Raw genomic sequence first — 19497 nt, 5'->3', positions numbered from 1 at the left:
ATTCTTACCTGTGTTTCTGCACACAGTCTTGCAATGTTTGCCTACACATGCTGCTGCTTTTCCAGCAGAAGTAACGTGACCACAAAATCAGCTGACTGGAACTACAAGTATATGCTAATTTAAGGTTTTCAACCATTAAATCCCTGTAGTATTTCTCCCTGTTTTGGTAGCTTTCTTTATAGTGAGAGTAACTGTGTAAATTGAGCTAGATTTAAGAGAAAAGAAGTCCCTGGAATTAACTCTTTGTTTTTTTCTGCCCCCTTCTTTGCTTCACCCTCCCATCCTAAAGATGCAATCCTTCCCTACTACCTGCTAGAGTACCCCACATCCAGATACATACTGTAAGTACAGTAAGAGAAAACAATCCAGAACATAACCCTTCGGCTTTCTTCCCCACAGATCTGATGGCACACAAGTCTTGTTGTGGCTCTCACAAATAGAAAACAGGTCGGGTATTCCCATCTGCCCTCTTTTGAATTGCATCAATTCTGATTATGAGCCAGAAGGAAGAAGAAATGGAGGGTAGCTCCCCGACACTCTGTGTCACCTGCGGCCAAGCACATTTACCAGAAGAAAACCACTTGTACAGCTACACCGAAGAAGTAGATGATGATCTGATATGCCACATTTGCCTGCAACCTTTGCTTCAGCCGTTAGACACGCTCTGTGGTCACACCTTCTGCGCAGCTTGCCTTACGAACTTCCTTGTGGAAAAAGACTTCTGCCCCATGGACCGCAAGCTTGTGATTCTCCAGACGTGCAGAAAGTCCAGCATACTAGTGAATAACCTCCTGGACAAGCTAATGGTTAGCTGCCCTTTCACAGAACACTGCTCAGAGGTCGTGCAACGCGGTCACCTTGAACAGCATTTCCAAACCCAGTAAGTTGTTGTTGATAGACCTTTTTTTTCACTTTTTCTTAAGGAGAGGAAAAAAAATCTTCAGTTAATGCTGATTAAAATAGACAGTTAATGTAAAGAAAGATTTATGGATATCACTCCCAAGTAACACCTACAGTATCATTAATTTAGAGCTGAATTTAGTCCATTTATATGATGATATCTCACTCTTTTTTTAGAATCAAATGCATTCAAGGTATTTCATACCATCATTAGCAGTTCTGGGCAGATACCTTGTGGTTAGCTGCATAATGGAAGTGTGTATTTAGTCATCCAAAGAGATCTGTGAGTTTTGGGAAGCTGAGCTACCATAAATATTTTAGTAGTACATTAAGGGTTTTATAATTGCCCTTTCTTCGGTCCTTTTTTGAATCGCAAATGACCTATATGAGAACTAGAGCAGAAAATATTCCAGTTTGGTATTGGTCTTTGGAGCAGAGTGCTCCGTTCTTCCAGGTGAGCACGCACTTACCCATTCCACAGCACTGTGGGGCTCGCAGGGTGAGGCGGTGTGGAATTGCTCCCTGGCTGGACTCCCCCTCCAGGCTTACCTCTCCTGGTGGCCAGGACACCCTCTCCAGGGAGCAGTTTAGTTCATCTGCAAGGAGAGAACTGATGATGAATGATCCTCTGTTTTGCAGGGTAAAAGCACGTGCTGCTGCTTTTGTCTTGCATCTTCTGCCTTCTGCCTTCCTTTCAAAAGAGTAAAGAGATGCATTCAGGGCTGTGATTTCTGATGGCAGACAAGTGCTTTGGCATAGTCCGGGTAACAGCACCTCAGATTTGAGGAGATCTTAGATTTGAGGTCTAAGAGATGCCCTTTTTGTGGCCTGTATCTGGTGTCCAGTGAAACGGCTTCCCCTGTAGTTTGCAGGTGTAAGTCACATTCCTAGGTGTGTGTGTTTCTGCCTGTGCATTGAGGAGGAAGCCCTAGGTGACCAGTGCAGTGCTCCAGACTGCTGCTGGGGGGACATTCCTGCACAGACGTGGTAATGCTGAGGGTCAGAGCATCCCTGGTGAGCAGGCTGGCCAGCCGGAGCACGGAGGTGTGTTCACATGGCTGCAGGCTGCAGGGTCTTGAAGTCCATAACTGGAAATAGCTCTGCAGCCTGCAGTTCAAACACATCCCCATTTGAACTGGAGACCTCGTTTCCTGAAGCACCTGGATTCTCATGAGGAATTTATTCACTGAAGATATTTACTGAAGTTACGGTGATTTAACCAACTAAAAAACGGGACCATTTCACATTACTAAAATTGAAAAAAAACATTAGCAAAGGGTTTCTTGACCCCCTGCAAAGGTCAAGAGCCCACTTTTCACATGCTAGAGGCTCAGTGTTTGCGGATTTGGGTGCCCTTGGCCCACCCAGTTCTGGATCTGGCTTTCCCTGTTGAGGGTGCTGCTGTCTCATGGAGTAAGAGGTGGTGGCAGCAGTCTCCAGCCCAGGCCAGAGGTGCTCTGCAAGGTTAGCTTTCTGCTGCTAAGGGGAAAAATTAGCAAAGATACTTATAATTTTCTACCTTTGATCAGCACTTCTCTGACAGGCCTCAAATATTAATTTCAGTAGTAATGCGGGTAAAGGGACTGACAGTCTGCTGTGAGTTGCTGTCACTGAGATTATGTTTCTCTATAGATTTCAACCACAAAATATTGAGCCCTTAGTGCAAATACCCTTTCCCTTTGCCATACATATAGCTGACTTCAATATATTTTAGATCCTCCTTTTTGTCTTCATTTTTTTGAGATGATGGTGCTATGGCCATAAAACTAACAGGAAAAAAACCCCACACACAATGAATAAGCAAATTGGAATATTGGTTTTTACACAGAAGCCACACAACTAGCACAATTCCTGATTTCTAGTGTCAACTCTCCTACATGGACATGTGCAAGCCATTCCAGTGTCTTGGTCTCTTCTCCTTAAGGTAGTAGTAAAAATACCCTTCACAGACATACCTTGCAGAATTGCAGTGTTGTAAACTATGCTTTGGTCCTGTAAAAGCCTGGCGAGTTTTATTCCAGTTCTTATTATTGAATGTCCATGGCTTGGATTTTCCCCTCAGGATCTTCAAGATCCTATGCTTCTGGCTCACTTGGCCTGAGCCCAGCCAGGGGTAGGAAGAATTGGCTTAGTAACATGTTTCCACAGCCTCTGCTGTCCCTCCTCCCCAGTGGCAGGCTGCCCTCACTAAGTCCTGGCTTTGCAAACCCAAGGAGCAGGAGACTGGAGAGATGCAGCAGTGGTCTCGCTTCTCATCAAACCCTAAAGCCTCTAAGGTAGTGCAGTACAAGGTAGTGCTCCATAGGCTGGGCAGCTTTTTCTTTACCACTCATGACATGGATTTTCCTTCCTCTCAGGATGGTTTGGAGGGCTGAGTTACCTTAAGGCCAAAGGTATGGTTATAACTGCAGAGGCTAGGGAGTAGGAAATCACAGGGAACCTTTGCTGCTGGGGGTTTCAGCTTTCCAGGGGGTGAGTAGCGCAGCATCACTGGCACTCCCGCCCGAGGGAAGAATTAGGAGGGTACTTTCTGAGTGAGCCCTAAAGGGCGACTTCTGCAACCTTGTGCTTGCGGAGACTGTGCAGTACCATTATTTTTTTTAAGCACAGCACTAATTAATTATCACCAAAGGTATCTTATACCTCTGCCTAATTTAATTCTCAGAAATGCAGGAATGTCTCTTGCCATCCCACCTCCAACTCATGGCAGGGCAGGAGAGAAGGACATTGTGCTCCAGCATGCCCAGGCACAGACTGAGCAGACTGAGCTGACACCGTTCTCTTTAATTCCAGTGAATCAGTAGAGTGGAGAGAAAGTGTGTGACTTTGCTAATAAAAAAAAATAAAATAATAATCATAAACAATCCGGTGCCTGCAGTGAGAACGGCTCAGAGCCCATCTGAAATCTCGACTGAACGTGATCTGTGTTCTCAGTGAATAAATTAAAGTAGACTCTGCTAGAGTCACCGGGGCAGTCAGCAGTCTTCGCATTTCTTGCATGATTCAGGCTCAGACCAATCCTGGTTCTCGGCGAGAAAATGAAAGTTTGCCCTGATCAGAGACAAGGTCACTGATGGGACAAGGTGAGTTTGCTGTTTTGTGCTTTGTAATTGATGAGAGAACTTTATTATTTTTTTTTAAACGCTGGTTGCCATGGAGTAGTCCATTGAAAGCATCCTTATTTAAAATGTTAGCTCTTGCATCCTTCAAAAAAAAAAAAAAACCCCAAGAAGAGACATGTCCTTGGATTATTACATGATTTATGTTTTCACAAAGACATCTGACTGGATTTGGGGAATTCAGACGGAGATGCAAACAGCCAGCAGTTGGCTGTGATCTTTTGTGGTGTTTTACTTTAAAAAGGTGTGGTCTTCTGATATCGCCTGCTTCAAAACTCCACGGGGGGCATTTTTTTCCCCCCCCTTGTCAGACAGCTACACCCTTCCGTGATGCAGTTTAGCTCGTAACCCATCTGCTTGTGGGCAGTGATGTAAACGCACCAGCTGCCTCTGAAGAACCACTCTGAATCCTGCAGGAGGCAGGTCTCTTCCCCGAGCATCGCTCTCCTCTGCAGCATAAGTCACTGTCTCGCCAACCACGCTGTGCTGTCCCTAAACCCTCACGTCTACCCATCCGAGAGTCAGATCGAGTAATCCTCTTACAGGTCAATGATTTTTGCAGTGTAGCTTCGTTTAAGGGATTTAAGCTCGATTCATAATGTGCTACCATTGCGTTGAAATGGAAAGGCTCGCTTAGAAGGGGCTTGGCTGGCACAAAAGCTTCACGTTGTGTGTCCCACCAGCACAGAGAAACGGTGGGAAGGAGGAAACCTAGCAGCAGTGCCAGCCCTGCACTGAAAATGAAGGCTCTCCTGTTACTGGTCCTACCTTGGCTAAGTCCTGCAAACTACATAGACAATGTGGGCAACCTGCACTTCTTGTACTCCGAGCTGTGAGTACGCACAGTCGCGCCGGCGTCGTGCTCTCTGTCTGTCTGTCTCACCCGAGCAGTGGGAATGGGCTCGCCACAAGCGTTTTGGGGGGTCTGTCTGTCTGCCTGTGTGTCTGTGTGTGCGCGTATGTGTGAAGAAAATTCAGCAACGTCTTGCCAACAGCTTCAAACCGTGCTGCGAACTAGCTGCTTCCCATCCGGAGGGCTAATAATAGCAGTACGTCCCCATTGCTTTCTGCTTTGGAAGCAACTGAGACATACTAAGTGAAGCTGCCTTTTTCCTTATCAATTTGCTTTTCTGTGCCGACATTTTTGGTGGTTGTTGGGTTTGGGGGGTCGTTTTTTTGCTGTTTCTGAATCTGTGTTGTTTTCTTTACTTTCCATAAATAGCTTTGCAGGGGAACTGGGCATAGAGGAGGGCATCAGGATAGACACCCCCAGTAGAGTGCTCTCTGTGTGTATATGCATAATGTTCTGTGTGTAAAGCTGCTTGCCTGTAGCAAAATGCTGAGAAGCCTTTCACCAGAAATAATTCACTTGAGAGAGGAAAGAAATTTCCCGTATTTCTGTTTTTGCCCACAGCAGAATGTTATTTTCTCTGTAATGCGAATTTAAATGTAGCAATCCATTCATATATCTTCATGTTTAAAAAAAAAAATAATACAAAACACCTCAAACTACCCCATAGCTGATCTTTCCAACCCATAAAACAAATATTCTATGGTATCATCTGTAAATGATGCTAGTTTAATTTGTGTTTGAATGTTATTGTACTAGTTAATAGGGCTTTTATGACTAGAAATAGATATTTTTTCCAGTATGTTTTAATTAATTATGTTTTGTTTGTATTTTAACAAATTGTAAACTCTCAAGATCTTCCTTGAGATAATGAATGAAATGGCTAATTCTGCTCAAAAATGAAAAATGACTGTATTGTGCCTACAGTGGGAATGTTCATAACAGTTGTGATTAGTGCCAATGAGACTAATTTCCAAATGATTTTGTCTCTACTGTCAGACAAAAATAGCAGTGTTTTGCAGAAACACAAAGTCCCCTTTTGAAATTCTTGTGTGATATGCATGGCAACTATTAATAATTTAGTCACGCTGTGTACAACAGCTCAGCCATAGGTGTTTTTAAACATTTAACAAATCTGGTGTTGAGGGTTGCCGCTCATTTTGCCTCATTTTAATTTACTGGCATTTTGTTTAAGAACATTAATTTAAAAAAAACCAAACCACCAACAAACAAAAAAACAGTTAAGCCAAGCAGGCTACAGGAGCAATCAAGCTCAAAACAGAGCAGATGAACACTTATAATGGAAACAATGGCATCTGGAACATCTAGTTTCCAGGAAAACAAACTGATGAGATTAATCAGAGCACAGGCGCAGGCACCGCCTACTTGCTTTTCTTGGGGAATTCAGGTTCACTGATTCTCCCAGGGTAAAGGGCTACGACTTACGGTAGCTATTCGTCTCTTATTTATTTAGCCTTCTAACCCACAGAGATGTTAGTCTTGCTGGATGTCAGCAGTCGTTCTTAATGGATTGGGTGTGGGCGGGGGCTTGGACGTGCATCTTCGGGTGTCAGCAATGGGAGGTGCATGTCTCCTGCCCGGTGCCCAGCCCTGGATATTACCTGGCCCCGGGTGCCAGTGCTCAGGACCTCCTGCACCGCTCTGTCTCTGGCTGGGGCAATGGGAAGGAGGATATGCTGGGGCTGACATAATCCAAAAGGGTGCTGGGCAGTTTGAGCTCATTTCAGGAACTTCTCTTCCTCCTTTGTATGTATTTGGTGCCTCTGGCTGCTGCTGGATGCCGCACAAGGCACAGACGTACTAATCTGTGGGATGGAATCAAGGTCCTCTCTAATAGCAGCAGTTGAAAGAAAGAGAGAAATACTGTTTTCAGTGCTGTTTAATCAGTTTATACAAATATTACGACCTACAGGTTGCTACCTCGGTTGCTCGGGCACTTGCATGCGGGATGTTTATCATGCAAAATTTTGTGAGTGGGACAGCATGGGCACTGGTGCCCAGGACAGCCTGGCACCTAGGGGCACAGAATTACTGCCCCAGCCCTTTTGTGCCCCAAACCCCATAGAGGCAGCTTCGTAAATCCTTTCCAACAGGCAACTGAAAACCCACTGCCATGTGTAGCATATCTGATGACTTGCCTCAAGGCTTGACACTAGACCATACTAGGTGGAAACCTTTTTTTTTTCATTATCACACTATCTTTGGTTGCTGGCCAGTACAAATACTGGCCTCAGTCAGGACTCATTTTTTGTTGGCTGGCAGCCACCAGAGATACCAGCCGAGGAGGAGGAGGGGGCTGGCAGGGGTGTGAGTGGCAAGGGAAGAGCTGGAGGACCATGGGCGATGTGGTTACCATCACTGGTGCTGGTGCAAGAAGAAGAAGGGTGCTGAGATTTGCACTGCCCTCCTGCTCATACAGCCCATCTTTTCCCTTCTACCCCATTCAAACAAAGCTTGGGTTATTTGTGTTGCATTGGCAGGGTTTGCTTTAGTTGAGGGCATTTTTGTTTTATAAGTGCGGAACAAGTGGCTTGGGGAACAGGGATTACAGTATAGCCCAAAGCCCGTCTGGAGATGCAGGCTCTGGAATCCATCTGAGGAATAAAGAGGAGATTTTAGGAGAGTCAAAGAGGAGAAATGAAGTTGGGAAAAGGCTGCGTCAGACCTTTGCACTTCAGCTGGGTGCTGTGCGGGTGAGAAAGAGGTGTGTGGATGTGTGGTAGTGGCACTTCATGGGACAGATGTTGGGTGCTGCTATTTTTAGTTTTCTATTATTGGTCTGATAATTATAGGTATTCTCAGCAAGCAAATATGTATCTCCTGACACTGTCACCTGCACTAAAACCAATTCCCTGGCCTTTGCCTGTTGTCCCTCCCTTGCCCCCAGCAAAGATCTCAGCACAGATGCTGTTCTTGTCCTCGCTCTTAGCCAAATCATGAAGAGCAGCCCGTGGTAAGTCAGGGTGCTCCCTCCTGAGGGGAAGCCCAGGGAAACAGCTGGCAGAAGGACAAGAGAAATCTGTGAGGTTTCCCTCAAGAAACCTCCATAACCAGTGGGATGTAGCCACAAAGCCCGATGGCTCTCGGCATCGTAAGGATATACATGGGTCTTGAGGAGACCCTACTCCAGGGCCATGCCTTCTCCTTTATATCCTTGTAAAGCTGCTTCAACAGGCATCTGCTCTCTTTCTGTCTTACCTAAAATATCTTCATAAAGGAAATACTTGCCCAAACATTCTTTTGAGTCAGGGTATGTTATTCCCCCCAGTTAAAAACAAGGTGTGTGGATGGAGAGGCAGCCTGTGGCCACTGTAGGAGGCTCTCCTGGGGGTGAGGACCTGGTGGCACTGATCACACCGAGGGACACCAGCTTCCATCGCTATCCCTCTCACTTCAAAGCAGGACCTGTGCAGCAGGATATTTCTCAATAGAAGGGTTTTCTGCAGTTTGACGTCAATGAGCCACTTAGAAATAAAATTATGAGGGGAAGGACTCTGACTGCAAGACTAGGCAGTGAATAACCTCACCTTGTCCCTCTGAGGACCTCCGTCACGTGGAAAACGTGGGGTGGTTTCCAACCTAATCCCCCTTCAGCACGTGGCCGCACTGACCGAGCGAGTGCCTGGGAGGGTGCCGGGCATCGCATGTGCTCAGCACAGGTCAAGCTCTGGGGAGCCTGTGGCAGCCGCACTTGCTGGTGCTGCTTCTCTCCAAGGATTAAACAGCTCCTGGCCTTAGTCACTGCTGGTAATCCAACAGCTAGATCCACCCCACTAATCTGAATCAAGCCTTTTTTTAAAAAAATCTATTGTTTGTTAGAGTGAAATGCACAACCTACTCCCACATGCAAAAAATTACTTCTATTTTTCTTACCCCTCTTGAGTTTTACATGAAACAGTCAAAGGGATCTCACCAAATTAACTGGATCAAGTTTCCCCATATAACTTTTATACAATAACTACTCTCTTAAATTTCAAAACAGCACTTTGGGCTGAAATAGCCAGTAAAACTTAGTTTCTCTGTTCATTCAATTTAAAAAGAAGAGATGTAAGCACCAGCTGTCTTCTAGTGTCCTTGGGCACGTCTTTTTTATGGTAAGAACAATTTAGTTCAAGCTATTAGGTGCACCTTCCCAGCCCACTTCCAGCACCAAGCTTAACTGTGCCGCCAACTTCTTTAATTCCTGTTCAAGTCTGTGGGGAAACTCGTGTCTGGCTTCAAGTCTGTCCTTCTGAAACTAGCTGCACAGAGGCTGGGGAGCACAGGGCACACATTATTCATGACAAAATTGGTAAGCCTGGAGCGCCTTTTAGGCTCATGTGTTAGTCCACTGCAAAAGCCACATGTTGGCCTCCTTACTCTGTGCAAAGCTGCATGTGTAGAAATCTGTGTTGGAGTTAAGCTGTGAGGTTAATTAAAGCTGGAAGTGTTGGAAAGCAAGGCTTGAATGGAAAGATTCTTGAATGAAAATAGAAATGAAATGTTTAGAATATCTGCATTACATAGCCAGGACAAAGCATGCTTAGATAAAATATGAAGAGTCTTTTCCAGTGTACTAGAATTGGATGTCTCTCAGGGAAAGCAGAGCTGAGGTGAATTAAAGCAGAAAGGCATAGGTGCATCAAGGGCTGCCCGTTAGCTTCACTCCTATGCTACAGCTTCACAAAGGGGCCAGGATGGAAACATGGCAAACTGACATCTTACGTGGAAGCAAGAAATACAGTCATCTTGGTTCCTGACTCTTCCTGTCTCCAATATTCTCTCTGGGAAAGCTTCTGATGTGGATATTATCCTACCTCGTGACTGAGCATGTACCCTGGTGCAGAGGAGCAGTAGGCACTGGGCACTCTCAGGCCCCCTTTGTTTCTCCTCAAGCTCTCTGCAAGGGCAGCAGATCCTCCAAGGAGCTCGTTTTCCTTCAGACTTCTGAGATCTTTCAAAAAATCTCCAGCAACAGCTAGTGTCACTTCCCCAGCCTGTCCTCTCACTGCTTTATGTCTGACCCCACTCCACCAGCCCTCTCACTTGCTCTTCCACCCTGCCGTCTTCGTACCTCTTTTGTTCCTTAACTTTGTTTATTCCCCTCCTCTCTCATTCCTTGACCCTGCCTCTGCCGTTCTTCTCCCTTTGTATTTCCAGCCTTTAGAATTGCACAGTAAAACTTGAAATGTTAGTATGAATATGGCCTGAAAGCCCCCAAGCAGAAGCCCATGTAGGTGAACTGCCAATGTACTGTATTATTTTTAAAAGTACAGGGGGAGTTGTCATCTAAACTCGTGGTGTTGAGGTGTGCAAACTGAATTTTCTAAGTACATTAGGTGGTGTATACAGGAGCGTTTGACATAGACTATGCTGCTAGCATAGGAGGTGCAGCAGAAAGTAGTCGTTTCTACTGACTGTGACTGTTTTGGGTCTGGTCGCTCTTTGACCAAGGACTAATTGCACTCTGCCAAATATGAGTATTTTCCCCTTAGCAGCACAGTGGGCTCTGGGTCTCTCCCCCACCTTCTGCCACCCTCTCCCAGAGACAGTACCTTTTCCCGCCTGCACATCCTGCCTGGTTCCACAAACCCAGGTTAGAGAGTGCGGCATTTCCATGGTATGAGTAAGTGTTACTGGTTAGCATCTTTTTCCCCAGCACTGTGATTCTAGGTGCAGAAATAAATTTGTCTGGGACAGCTCCAGAAACCAAAACCCCTTTGAGAGCTTTAAGAATTTGTTGATTCTGCCTGGGAATTGTGTGTGTAATAGAAGTTGGCATTTCAGTTATACTTGGAGAAAGATTCTGCTTCATTCCTTCTGTGCATGCATGAAAGTCACCTTTACTCCATTCACAACTACCCACACACACTTGAGTTCAGAATTAGAATTTTTACTCTGCTGGAATGTTTTCTCATGGCTGGAGCCTTCTCACACCTTTGGAAAAGGCTGATGTTGGCCAGCGTCACGCTCAACAAATGCATTTTGTTGCCAAAAGTAAAACCTGAGCCAGCCAAAAAAAGTGAAACCCTGCCAAGCTGGAAAGGCAATGCAACAATTATGGTTGGCAGAAAGATTTCTTTTCATGAATGAGTTATGTCTCAGTTATGTCTGATTATTGTGCAGGCTGCTCAAAAGAAGTGTGCTTACACGCCTTGCCCATGTAACGGGAGCACGGAGGAGGTAAACCTTATCCCATTCAGAGGCTGCTTCACACTGGGCGATCCACGTTGGGATGGGGACCAGAGAGGGCAAAGCACTGGGGGGCTGGCGGGGCAGGAGGAAGGAGTGAGGGGATGGGAGTTGCAGGAAGTTGGTGGTTACTCACAAGCAACTGACTCTCATTTCTTGTCTGACATTAAGCCACGCAGGCCGTATGCTGCAAGTTTGGCCGACCTCCGCATCTCTCTGACAATTAACCTAGTTTAGCACTGGCACTGGCAGCATGACAAGGATATTTTTCCTTGAGCTATTTCTCTGACAAATCTGGCAGAACTGGGCTGTCCTGCAATGTGAGGATAAACACTGCTCTTGCAGAGCTCTTATGCCTGTCATAGCTTAAATCCTGCTCTGAATACTCGTTCTGAGATCAGCTGCAACACAGCTTGTTTCACTGTAGGGAAGCTGACAAGTAGGTCTGAGGATCTTGGGGTTTTTTAACACTCTTGACCTTTTGGGGGAATCTGCCTTCAAGGTCCCCAGACTGCAGAGCAGCTGGCTGTGTTTCGTGACCTTCTCCATGAGCAAAGCTATTGTTCAGGAACTAGACTGGGTGCTTGTAGTAACTGGGTGCATGAGGATGCCAACAGCACAGGACACGAAAGCAGAGGTTTTATAGTAACATCGCTGGCAATGTTGGACTAATATGCCTGTGTGACAGCATAGATGTGGCTGCTGGGGGCTTCCTATTTCAAAAGGAGGGTCCAGGCTGGTCCCTCTGTGTTGAACTGGTACCTCAGTGGAGGCATCTGTTAGTCATTGACATGTCATACATCGTGACTAAAACCCCACTGCCACCGAAGAATTCCTGGCTTGGAACTGAACTCTGTTTTGGGATTAAGGATGTGAACTTTTTTTAACATCTTAAAAAGCTGAATTCACACCTAGGCCTCAGCAAAGTTGCAGCTGGTGAAGACTGAATTTAGCCCGTGAATCCTTGGACTCTCTCTAGGACATGCTTTATCCATTCATATAATTTATTAATTGACAACAGATTCTGAATTTAGATTGACAGTGGGCAAGTCAAGCCATATTTCTAGGAAGTTTCCATCTCCTTGCTATTGAATTTCTGTTGGCAGCACCATCAAACTTTATTGATAAAGTCTTGTTCTTCTCAGCAGCACAGGCAGACAATCAGATTTGTAATGATCACACATAGCATTGGCTGTATCTACTCTGGTATTCATTCTCTTTTCTTTTTATGAAGGCACTGAGCTGAGTATAATGGATACCTGGGTGAGGAGGAAATAATCACCATTGACTCTGTCCTTGTGGAGTTGTCTTGCTCCGTGACACTGCTGTGACACATGGCATGAAGTCAGCTTAAGACAAGATATTTGCAGTTGCTGGAGCCATGCTCATTTTTTATTTGCTCTTCTACTAACTCACTACATATTATTTACCTAAATAATGTAAAATAAATGAATAAAATGTCTTTAGTGGTATAAATTTCAGCTACAAAACTTGATCATCAGTGTATTACTTTGGGATTTATTTTTCCCTCCTCGACTCTCTTGAAGTCACATTGACAGGAAGCAAGTGTTCTAGGTCAGCAAGTCATTTCATGTGCACATATTAGGAAGCTTACACCTCTCTCTATATTATGCACTGCAGTCCCATCATTCACTAGGCAGTGTGTAATATATTCTTAATGTAGAAATTCAATAATTTAGTAACCTCTTAAATATAGGATGAGGGGAATCTGACATGGTCTAAGGATTGTATTTTCTTCTCTTCTCTGCAGAACTTAGTGAACTGATAAGATTAGTAGACTGATGGCCTCGTTATTGTTTTCTGTTTTATTAAGAACAGATAGTGCTATTTTTGAAAGCATAATTCAGGTATTTTCTTTTTTCCTCCCATATGTGATAAGCATTACTGTTGTATGTTGTTTTTAACATTCAGTTAGCACTGGTGATATCTCACTGTTTTTAACCTTCTTTCCCATGTAAAATGAGTAGTGGAATGGTTTCATAGGAGCATCCACAGAGGCCCCTTCACTTGTGGATTTTGTAACTTAACAGTATGAAAGGCCAGAAAATGTCCCTCATGGAGCGGGCTTTCATGGAGAGGAGATGGGCATGATTAACAAAATCTGTCCAGTGATCCACAGGAGACCACTGGAAGCAGAGAGTATGCTGTGCTGCTGCTACTATATGAGGATGTATAGGTTGATATGGATGAGCAAGGCTGTTTCGCTTGATGTGTACGAGCATCTCCTGCCAAGAGGCTAAATTACAGTCAGAAATAAGCACTCTATATGAGGAGCACATGTTGCAACACAACCCTTTGCCAAACAGGTTTTGCAGTGGGAGCAGGAATCCCAGGAGGTGGTTGTGACTTGCCCTCACCACTGGATCTGGTTTAAACATTTGGCATATCTCTCCTTTGAGCATTACTTTCTGGTTTTTAATTACAGCAGGAAGATGGCACTGCTGGAGAAAGGTTGAACACAATTCTTTCCCAAATGCAGTCTGTATATGCTGGTGTTTCTTTTTTGCTCTTGGCACTTCTGCAGTTACATTTGTCATTGGGATTTGTTGTGGGATGCACATAGTTGAAAGTGCCAGTTGCTGCTACTTTGCCCCAACCCAGACTGTGATGGAAATATCGGTACTGGTAATATCAGTAAATCAGTCTAGAAATGCTGGGAAGATCCTGCCATGGGACTGCAATCCATGCCGTCCTCGTGCCCCACTGCTGTGACCTGAGCCCTGGCATAGGACTGGCAGAGTCCTGCACATCCCACGCAGCTGCCAGCGTTGGGGACTTGCTGTGTTCTCCACATCTGCTTTCTACCTGCTCTGTGCTGTTGTGGATCAAGGGTATGGCCAGACAAATGTACTTTCCTTGGTGCGGTGTCTGTAAATTTTCTCAGTGTCCATTTTTAAATTGCATTTAAATTTTGCATATCTTGATGATTTTTAGTGGATTGAGTATGCGTCATTTCTAGCAAACATGCTGTTTCCAGTTTCTTCCCTCAGAGGAGATTAAATTCCAGTACATTCTTGTTTTATTCTTCCAAGGCATGAGTGTGATGAAGTTGGACAGTAATGGTTGCTGCATTTCACTTTTTTCTGCTCTTTCCCCAGTGGTCTAAGCATCTGTAGGTTTGAAGGCACTTACAGTTATGGTCTTTGAGTTCAAAATAAATCAGAAGAGAATAGACCAAAACAGGACAGAGCATTTAATAAGATATATAGTGTACTTATAAACTTGCACTTAATATGTTGAGCTGACAAAGCAAATAAACGCAAAGTCCCACAGATCTGCCTTTTTTGTAATCTAGGCTTGAATAATAGTAATGTGACCCAAGTGAACAAGAGAAATTTATAAAGGGAGGCCGAGACCAAGTAACCCTCTTCTAGAGCTGATGAACTGTAATCCGTACCAGATATTTCCAAAATGCATTTGGTCCTGTTCCACCTACCTCATAAGACAAGCTCCCTTTCCCCTTTCCCCATCCCCTCCCTCTTCAGTAGATACTTAGTTACATGCCTCATATTTTTGCTAACTCAGTATTGCAGAGGGGTTAACAGTCTCTTTTTTAGAGAGAAAATGCATTTCACAGATTTGTGATGGTCTCCTTGCTTTTTGTTAATGTCTGCTAATTGTTGTTCAGGTCTTCCTGTGCTTCATGTCTCCTCTGTTTTTCAAATCCCCAGCAAATAGAGGTTGACAACCAGCGCAAAAAATACCATAGTCATTTTGTGCCCTGTGGTGCTTTACACCACCAAGAGAACTCACAGCTGACAGCATGAAGTTTTTTTGTCTGTGATGAGAGAGGTTGATTTGCTTGTGTGTTCGGTAAAAATAACAGTTTGCTCTTAAATAGGTGCTTATTTTTTTGCAGTGTTACACAAACTCTCTTGATGCTACCTGCTAAGTGGGAATTGGCTGCTTCTGTCCTATATGTGTTTTGAGAGAAAATGCAGGTTTGAAACTCTTTAAATAGGAATCTTTCTGTTGGTTCCCTTGACATGACTTGTAATGCTCATTCAGTCTCTGTCATCACCAGTGCGAGGCTGTGTTTTGGTTTCTCTAGTCATTTTCCACCTGGCTGCTCCTGGCTACCCTAAATCTTTGTCTTTCCTTTGCTTCCTCTCAATTCCTGTTTTCTTTATACCTCTGCTCTTGCTTCTCCCACACGTCTGCCCTGCTCCGTACAGCAGTACCAAGGGATCAAGCTTATCAGGGAAGCGTGGCCTTGAACGCTGCACAGCATGATGGCAGCATGTTTCTCCTGTCTGGTGAAGGAGAATTGAACTGGTTTGAAAATATAAGGTGCTCTTGTGACACAGACTCCATTGTAACCACTGCAGTAAATGCACACAGTCAAGATCAAATAAGGACGGTCCTGGATTTTACTGTGGTAGGTGAATGGAGATCACCCATTCATAGTTTCAAAGTCACTTGAAGCCAGTAAGTTCAGTCAGTCCATGGAGAGGCACTTCTGTCAGAGGTGCACAAGCCCTGCCCTCCTTGTAGTTGTGGTGAGACCCTGTGTGCTCCCTTCTCTTGTCTGCAAGCACCTGACTGGTCTGTGAAATAGTCTGTGAAAGGGCTATTCCCTTGAGTGTCTTGTCTTGTTCAACGAGAGTAAGGAGGAAAGGGAAAGAAAGAAACTGGCTGACTTGATCTGTCAAGGACCCTCATGGTCAACTCCAGTGATGCTGAGCACACTGAGCCACATGTCTTCCATGGCCTTGCACTATTGCAGCACTGCAAAACTCCAAGCTGGTTATGCTTATGTTAAATTTATGGATTAATGTATGAGTAAATTGTGAATTTAAGCTGCAGAGCTTAACTTCAGCAAAACACGTGGAGCAGAAGGCTAAAAACAAAGAAAGCTTTATGGATTGACCAGGTTTGGTAAGACTCTCTTTATATTAACTTCACTTCAGCAGTCTTGGTGAACTCTAAACATTTATCTGTTAGACTAAACATAGGTTAAGCCAGGCCATGAAATAGCTCGGCTGTAGAACTGACATCTAATCAGAGTTTTGTCAACTGATCCTCTGCCTATTTAAATTACCACCTGGACCGAAATCCTTAAAAGAGTTGCAAACTGTCCTACAAAACCCACTACAAACAGTGAAAATAAAATAACGTAAGAAAATAAGTGTTGTAAGTTCTCCCCCGATATCATTCAATTCCTCTTACTTAGTTGATTTGTTTGGTTCAAGGACCTCGTCCCTAGTTGTTACTCTATCTGCTATTCCACTACTCAGACAGAGGAAGCTATGGAAGTTGGAAGAAGTAACAAAAAGAGTAATATCAATGTGCTTGATTTTTTCCTCACTTAAATTAGTTCTATACAGATATTATTCCATTGACTTTAGCAAATTACTCTCTTGAATTTCATTGGAATAATTAGGAAGAAATTGAGGTTTTGCGTACATAGGCAAACTTCTGGTTTTTACACCTATATAGCAGAGTGATAGAATAGTAGAGATCCAAAAAAATATTCACTGATTCACACCATGCGGTTTTTAGCAGAGACAGCAATTTTAAAAAAACAGAACATCCCTTGAGGTCGTGTGGGTGAATGAGTTGAAACAATACAAATAAAATGTTATGGACTCCAGCTTCTGCAATCTCTTTGACAACCTCCCCCTCCCTCCAAAAAAAACACACCCCTGTGTGGGATCTTTGTAAAACCTCAGACTCCGCTTTTCCCGCCCCTTGTGACAATGGTAGCTGTATGACAATAGATCCTACAAAACTGTGACTTTTCTTCTAGTTTTTTTGTTGAAATTTATCTCCCTGCATTGGCAAACACAAACTCTGTGACTCTAACACTGACCAGAAAGTCCCTTTGAAGCAGGATGTTTTCAGGAGAGTAGCAGGACTGGTGATAAAACAGCAACCCATTGCTGAATGGTTAGATCTGCAGCTAAAGGGCAAGGGTGCAGAAAGGCCCCTGTTTGTCTCCAGCGTTGAAGCTAGTCCTTGTAAGGGTCATCCACATCACCACAGAAGGCTTCAAGGGGTTTAGGGGTGAACGGACTTGACGCCTGTCTCATAAGTTACTGAAGAAGCTGAACAGTGTAACTATAGGCTAGGGATGAATCCTGGTCCCCTCTCACCACACCTCTGGTTGACCACAGTGATGGGGATGAAGTAGGAATCATTTTGATGTCTCCATTGCACCTCAGTGTCCCGGGCACAAGGAGGCAGAGGGTTCAGGTTTGTTTTGGTTTTTTCTGTTAACTGCAGGGCTTATGGTTTGGGTCATCTTCATTCTAAAAGCTTCTGTGCTGTTTTTTCCTTATCTCCTGGCAGTGCTTGAGAGTGGGATAGGTCTGGCACCGTATGACACTGCTCCCTCCCTCTGTCCCCATCCTCCTGCTTGGGGAGGCCCTGGGCACCAAGGAGGACAGGAGGCAGTCCATGTCTGTCTGAGAGCTGCCACGGCTTGCTGCGTGGGCATACCTCGGCAGGATTTCAAAACGACCTTGAGATCGTGTTTCGCCTCCAAAGGTGCGTGACTTCCTGCAGAGCCCGGGGACAGCGTTTTGCTATTTTCTGTGGGTGCTAATGGGACGACTGGCCCTGCATGGACTTTCCCTGCAGTGGGCAGGCAGCTTGCAAAGGGAGCAAAGGGAGAAAGTTGAAGCCATGGGTATGGCCTGAAACCTTCCTGCTGACATTCCCTGGATGTGGCTGTGACCAGGCAGGAGAGGGCTGATATAGGGCTATCTCAGCGGCCTCATTTGCTCTGAGACATGCCTGTGTTCTCCTTCATCAGAGAGAAACAAGGAAAATGGATTCTAAGTGATTTTATAATGTATATGTCTGTTTTTCAAGCTGTGTTTGCTATTTGTAAAGTTAGTCAGACCTGGGCTTCCTGAGCAATGTTTTCAAGAAAAGCTTATGACTGTGTGAAGCATTATTCTGGAATCACCTATTGTGCTGTCCACCCATGACAACTCCCTCAGCACTTTTTTTCCTCTCTGACCTTTCCAAAAAGAACAGCTGTGCTGCCTATGGTCCCCTGTGCCAAGGAAGCAGTTGCTGATGTTATCCTCCCCTCCCTTCTGACTGCTTTGCAAAGAGTGCTTCTTCCAGGTCTTCTGAAATAGTCACGTTGAAGAGAATGGTCCTCACCCTTACAAGGGCGTGAGCTGTAAGGTCCAGGGCTGAGCACAGGAATTCGGGTGACCCATGATTCTGTATCTTTAGCAAAACTTGGATGCAGTGCCAGCACGCTGTTTCAGGTCCCAACCTCTTTTGTGCTTCTGGAAGGTAGATGGGTGTCTGTTATTTCTATACCCTTCCTTTTTTCTAGAGATGCTGAGGTGTCTAACGGGGAATAAAAGTGCCGTTCCCACAGTTAGGGCTTTATGGGACTGCTTTTATTCTTCTTGCTTTTGCGCTATGGTAGTTTAAAGAACCCACAAATGAGCCAAATCTGTGTTGTGGGAGACATTGAACAAAAACATAGTAAGCCCTAAGGACTTCTTTTTATTACACGTGAAATAAAGTGAACCTGTAACTTGTTTTCAAGATGTGGCATGTTGAGTGGTAGACCCTGGATCTCACAGAGCTCCAGAGCTTGAACTATCGGACAATATCACCTCTTAACCGATCCTGAACCACTGCTAGACACAGCTGATCAAATTAATCACCTTTTACAGAGTTGGGTTCTTTTATAAGGGATGCTGCCAGGAAAGTCTGCCTACTGAACTGGGGGGGCTTTTTTACCCCTGAAGTTTTATTAGGTCAACAGTGTTAAAATGATACTTTTAATACGTTAATTAAAAGAAAGCAAGTTATCAAAGGAAAGAAAACAATTATCTGTTTTTCCCCCAGCAACAGAAGGATCTCTTGGTTCACTTCCTGGTGTTACTTATGCCCATTGGCATGAATGTCTATGCTTCGTTATGCCTGCTTCTTTGTGGGCTAAAGGAATGGGCAGGTACCTTTGTAGACTTAAAAACGAGCCGTAATTTTACTGATACCTTGATTATACATGGCCACTACCTAGTGCGAAAAAAGAATTTTGGGATGCAGGGCCTGGAGTTATAGAGTGCAATGGCATTGAGAAACTAGTACCTAAAATTGGCACTTCGAGCTCCCACAGTTTCAGTGTGGTGTCCAGAAGAAAGGGCAGGGAAGAAAGGGCAGAAATTATCCCCACAATAGACACACAAAGAAAAGAGTACACAGGGAAGTTAATCCATAATAAAGTTGGATGTCAAGTGACAATACTGTTCGTACTCTAGGATAGCTTCTCTGGTGAATGCTCTTACTCTAGAACAGGGATGTCTCCAGGGAAGCTATTCTCGGATGTGTGTTTCTACACATACAGTATACATAGTGTGGCTAAGGTATCATTGCACAACCACTACAGTAATTATGTACCTCCCTGTTGCAGACAACCCCTTAGGAAGCAGCACCATCTCT

The 19497-nt window shown here is 44.5% G+C and overlaps 1 protein-coding gene across 2 annotated transcripts in view; it reads left to right on the top strand.

Moving 5' to 3' along the window:
• Positions 1-494: 494 nt before the first annotated feature.
• LNX1 (ligand of numb-protein X 1, E3 ubiquitin protein ligase) overlaps positions 495-19497 on the top strand; it is a 68328-nt gene continuing 49325 nt past the window's right edge. The window contains exon 1 of one of the 2 annotated variants that reach the window (XM_010574511.1): positions 495-880. In XM_010574511.1, the coding sequence (XP_010572813.1) occupies positions 495-880 (386 nt within the window). Of the gene's footprint in view, positions 881-4759; positions 4852-19497 lie in introns of those variants that run through there. The other variant, XM_010574512.1, reaches the window with a different exon arrangement.

The sequence above is a fragment of the Haliaeetus leucocephalus genome, unplaced genomic scaffold (genome assembly GCF_000737465.1).
Source record: "Haliaeetus leucocephalus isolate CR32 unplaced genomic scaffold, Haliaeetus_leucocephalus-4.0 Scaffold439, whole genome shotgun sequence".
NCBI lineage: Eukaryota > Metazoa > Chordata > Aves > Accipitriformes > Accipitridae > Haliaeetus > Haliaeetus leucocephalus.
The sequence above is the reverse complement of the archived record's forward strand: the minus strand, read 5'-3'. Positions and strand labels throughout refer to the sequence as shown.